A 4,651-nucleotide genomic window follows, 5' to 3' on the forward strand; every position below is an offset into this window, starting at 1 on the left:
GGATTTCCACGAATGCTCGAGGGCGAAGATTGTATTGGTGACCGAGAGGTACTCAATTCCCGTGCATCATAGCTGCTTGAACAGGTGTTTGTGCTGCTCCCGTAGTTTTCTTCAGTAGTTTTTCATTTGTGATGTGGTCAATTTCTTTCATGCCAACTTGTTGAAGATCTCTATGATACACTGCCACCCTTTTGTGGAGAAGCGCTTGCCTCGTCGGTGGCCTTCTGTAATCACAACTTCACATGTTGCGATGAACACCCTGCACTCTGGAGAGTTCCATTTGGCAGACATTCGCATCGCTGGCTGAGGCTCTTGCAGGTCTAATGCAGCAAAGTGCATCAGGTGGGCGTCGACAATGGTGCCGTGCAGTAGGGCAAAAAATGTATTACAAAAAAGTGTAGGGACAATTGAACAGATAGAAGACAACATAGTAGTAGGCGAAGGGTCAAGGGAAAATAAGTCTATGTCACTGCAACATGCACTAATCCTGTCATCTTACAAAGCCGTGGGGAACGGTGTTTAATTTTGGATGACACGGTAGTGGGAAAAATGGCACGGTATGATCTTATTGACATTTTTTAGTTGGCATGCTACGTAGAAGTGTACATTGAGCACAAAAATGAGAAACACATCAACCAAAAAATGGGGTTACATGATGTTGCATCCAACATTCTATCATATACTTACAATTCAATTTCTTGAAATCAGTAGCACAACTAAGCTTCGGAATTTCTAGACGTGAAATTCACATTCAGGTGTTGAGGGTCACATGTGGAATGGAAGCAATTTACAATTGGGGAAATAGGGAAAAAAACAATTTCTTCTCGTGCCCAACAGATATGCGATGATCTACAGAAGCGGGAAGAATGACGAATGTTACCAAGTATTCGAGATAAGAGCCCCACTGTTGGCCATAGTTGTCCATTGTCGCCAGTGACTTTGTGGTGCAAGAGAGAATTTGGAAGGAGCTAAAAATGCCAATCTTACTGGAGGTGATGCGTTGACGGGACGGAGAAGCTAGACTCCAGTGGTTGTGGAAGAGATTAATTCCTCCCGGTTGGACACTGCGGACGATGCCGGTAGGGTGGTCAGACCACTGTTGGTTGGAAATACTGCAAGAAAAATAGGCGTGCTGTCTCCTAGTGGAAGAGCTCAAATCCCACTAGTACGTTGTTGGACTTAAAAGCTATGGTGGTCAGAGGAGCAGTGAAAATGGTAGGTAGAGAGATCCGGTTGATAAAGAGGCAGTACCATAGGGTGGGTCGATTGGGAAAGGTACCAATGAAGGGAAATTATTTGGTAACCAAGTGCAAGACAAGGGCAAAATGGGAAAGCAAGACTCAACGGCATTGTGCACAAGTCTCTGGCAGGCCACTTTGAAGGTTGTCTCGTGCTGTCCAATCCGCACTGTAGGAAAATGAGAATTGGGCCAAAAAAAAGCTCATTAAAATGAGCATCAAACAGGGGCTTAATTTTTTATGATATGTAAATTTGCAATTGGGTGGATAAGAAATTGGATAGCAAAAAATGGACGGTAGATTTCAACTTAAAGTTAGAAATCCCACTAGTACGTTGTTGGACTTAAAAGCTATGGTGGTCAGAGGAGCAGTGAAAATGGTAGGTAGAGAGATCCGGTTGATAGAGAGGCAGTACCATAGGGTGGGTCGATTGGGAAACGTACCAATGAAGGGAAATTATTTGGCAACCAAGTGCAAGACAAGGGCAAAATGGGAAAGCAAGACTCAACGGCATTGTGCACAAGTCTCTGGCAGGCCACTTTGAAGGTTGTCTCGTGCTGTCCAATCCGCACTGTAGGCAAATGAGAATTGGGCCAAAAAAAGCTCATTAAAATGAGCATCAAACAGGGGCTTAATTTTTTATGATATGTAAATTTGCAATTGGGTGAATAAGAAATTGGATAGCAAAAAATGGACGGTAGATTTCAACTTAAAGTTAGATTCTCCCAAACTATTGTTCTTATTCTTCTATTTTTATTTTATTATTTTTGTCCTTTTTTTTTTTTTTTTATAAGTTCAAATGCAGTTTATTTAACCACGAGCTTTTAAATTCGTGGGCATTAAAAGGTTGACATAAACGTTTCACCAACGTCAAGAGATTTGAAATGTTAAGCCCGCACATAGCTAATTGTAGTAATAAAAAAAATAAAGCCCTGGACGGGTAACATTACTCTTCAATTTTTATTTAAACTATATATATTTTTTATATTAATCGTCAATCAATTAAAATATGATTGAATAATTCAAGTAATAAAATATTGAAACATGTAACTTATTAAATAAGAATAGTGATAAATTTGACCCTCTAAATTTCTATTTTAAAAAGCTATATAAAAATAATAATAATAATAATAATAATAATAATAACAAATTACTATTATTTTACTTAATTTGATAATAAAATTTTATTAACCTTGATTAACGGTGCATATGATTATTTTGTTTTAGTTTATTTTAGTGACTAAGGTGAATATGAATATTATCTTTAAGGATAATATCGTCATTGTAAACACTATAATACTACCTGATATTTTCATACCAAACAAAAATAAACATTCTTATTGAATAAAAAACTCTTTTAAAAATTAATTTCCGAATAGTAATTGATTTATCCCCTGTTTGGTTCGATTAAAAAAGTCAATTAAAATTTAAGTCAAAATCAACAATTAATTTTAATCACATATTTCATAGTACTTACAACTTTTTAATCATACATTCCATCAACTTTTATCAAAATTAACTGAAAATCTAATTTTTATCTGAACCAATCAATCTATTTAATAAATTGAATGAATTAAAAATATCTCTACTCCGGAGTTTATAATACAAAATTAGGGCCTATTTGATACAAGAACTTTTCCATGGATTTTCCACCCCTTTTTCCTTGATTTTGTGGGTGGGAAATCAATTTCCAAAATATATTATTTTTATTTTTATTTTTTTGGCAATGAAAACAAATTCTATCCTTTCAATTAACAATTTTTATGGAAAACAAAGTCAAACAAACACCAAAAGATTCAAAATTTCAACGTAAAAAATTATACCAATTAAACACATTTAATAGACAATTCCTAATAAAACAAGTTATGGGCAATTCAATTCCCTAGAATTCGTTTTCATTCCATCCAAATTCCATTTTGCAATCAAACGGACTTTAATGTAATATACAAAAGCAAAGATAGCCAGAGACCTCAATTTTGTCACCTCACCTCACGTACGTGCATCACATTCCAAGTCAAGAGCTTTCATTCAACTGATGCAAACTAAAACTAACAAATAGTACATACACAAGCCAGCAAATTGTTAAATCAACCGGTTACTTTGCGTTCGGCTTGCTCGAATTGACATCGTTATGGTCTATCAGCCACATTTTAGCGCAGGAGATAGAATATAAGCAAAACTTGTACAGTAGCTAGTTACACGACTCCAGAAGGAAGGCGTAAAACGAGCTGTCCTCCAAAAACACTGCACAGTGAAAGCTCCACTTACATAAATACATTACTAAGAGCAACTTCGACTGAGCTTATAAGAGTTTCCATAAAAGTAAATTTTTATTTGTCAGAGACAGAAATGAGTTACTTATTTTAGGAGTTCCGATCAAAATAAGTAATTTTTTAGTGAAGAGCATGAAAAAATTAAGTCATCCAATGATGTCTGGAAATAAGTAACTCTTTCCAGCTTAGACTAACACACTAAATTCACAACCACCACAAATAACAACAAAATACCAAAAGAATCTAGTCGAACCTTTTTACATAATAGTAACAAAAGTCTGCCAAGATGAAGGTTTGAACAATTTCCGATATAAGAACCATCGATGGCCACAACCCGTAACCCATTGCACTCAGCAAATGGCCACGACTGTCTATAACCTGACAAAAGCAAATGACAAATGTACAATAATAAAGTCGAATCTAGATTTTTCATCAATCTACAAACCCATGTTGGATTGTACTTGAAAGTACGATAGCTAATACTTTCTTAACTTCTTTTTCGTTTACAATTCTATTTAGCATTATCTAATTCACCTAACCAAACATGCCATGATTGCAAGGCTTTAACATGATTTTTGGATGACCAAATTCAATTTGTCAAAGACATAATTCAATTGCCTGTGCAAACCATTGGGAGATTAGAGACTTTCAGATCAACAGAAATCACTACAGACACTAGTGAAAAATAAACTGATAATGAAGCCATTCAGACTCATTTTTTTGATCCCTTTTGCCAAATCTGTAAAAATACTGTTGATTTTTAGGATCTTGAATGGGTAGTAAGACAAAAAAATAATACAGATAAGATCATATTTTTCTGCATTCTTCCAACATGAACAACCACTCCAACAACAGGGTCGTGCAAGATATGCTCAAGAATTTAAACATTTGTGCATCGAAAAATTCAGAGTCAAACCTGGAGAACCCAATGGGCACAACTCAAAAACCTTGCAACACCCAATGCAAATACGTAATGAGCTGTAAATGGTTCAACAATCTATAACAAAATTGATCAAAAAATGGTGTCAATGTATGAATCATGCTTGATCTAAGTTTAAAACATAACTCTGTATCGGGTGGGGGTATCGATTTTCTCCCTTTTTTTTCTTTTTTTTTTCTTTTTTTTTTTTCTTTTTTTTT

General features: G+C 35.4%; 1 protein-coding gene across 2 annotated transcripts in view; it reads right to left on the bottom strand.

The window, feature by feature from the left end:
- Positions 1-3,057: 3,057 nt before the first annotated feature.
- LOC111394564 (putative ER lumen protein-retaining receptor C28H8.4) overlaps positions 3,058-4,651 on the bottom strand; it is a 3,678-nt gene continuing 2,084 nt past the window's right edge. For both annotated transcript variants that reach the window (XM_023020432.1, XM_023020431.1), the window contains 3 exons: positions 4,428-4,508; positions 3,765-3,889; positions 3,058-3,482 (listed from right to left, as the gene is read on the bottom strand). In XM_023020432.1, the coding sequence (XP_022876200.1) occupies positions 3,434-3,482; positions 3,765-3,889; positions 4,428-4,508 (255 nt within the window). In that variant the 3' untranslated portion in view covers positions 3,058-3,433. The remainder of the gene's footprint in view (positions 3,483-3,764; positions 3,890-4,427; positions 4,509-4,651) is intronic.

The sequence above is a fragment of the Olea europaea genome, chromosome 5 (assembly GCF_002742605.1).
Source record: "Olea europaea var. sylvestris chromosome 5, O_europaea_v1, whole genome shotgun sequence".
NCBI classification, from domain to species: Eukaryota; Viridiplantae; Streptophyta; class Magnoliopsida; order Lamiales; family Oleaceae; genus Olea; species Olea europaea.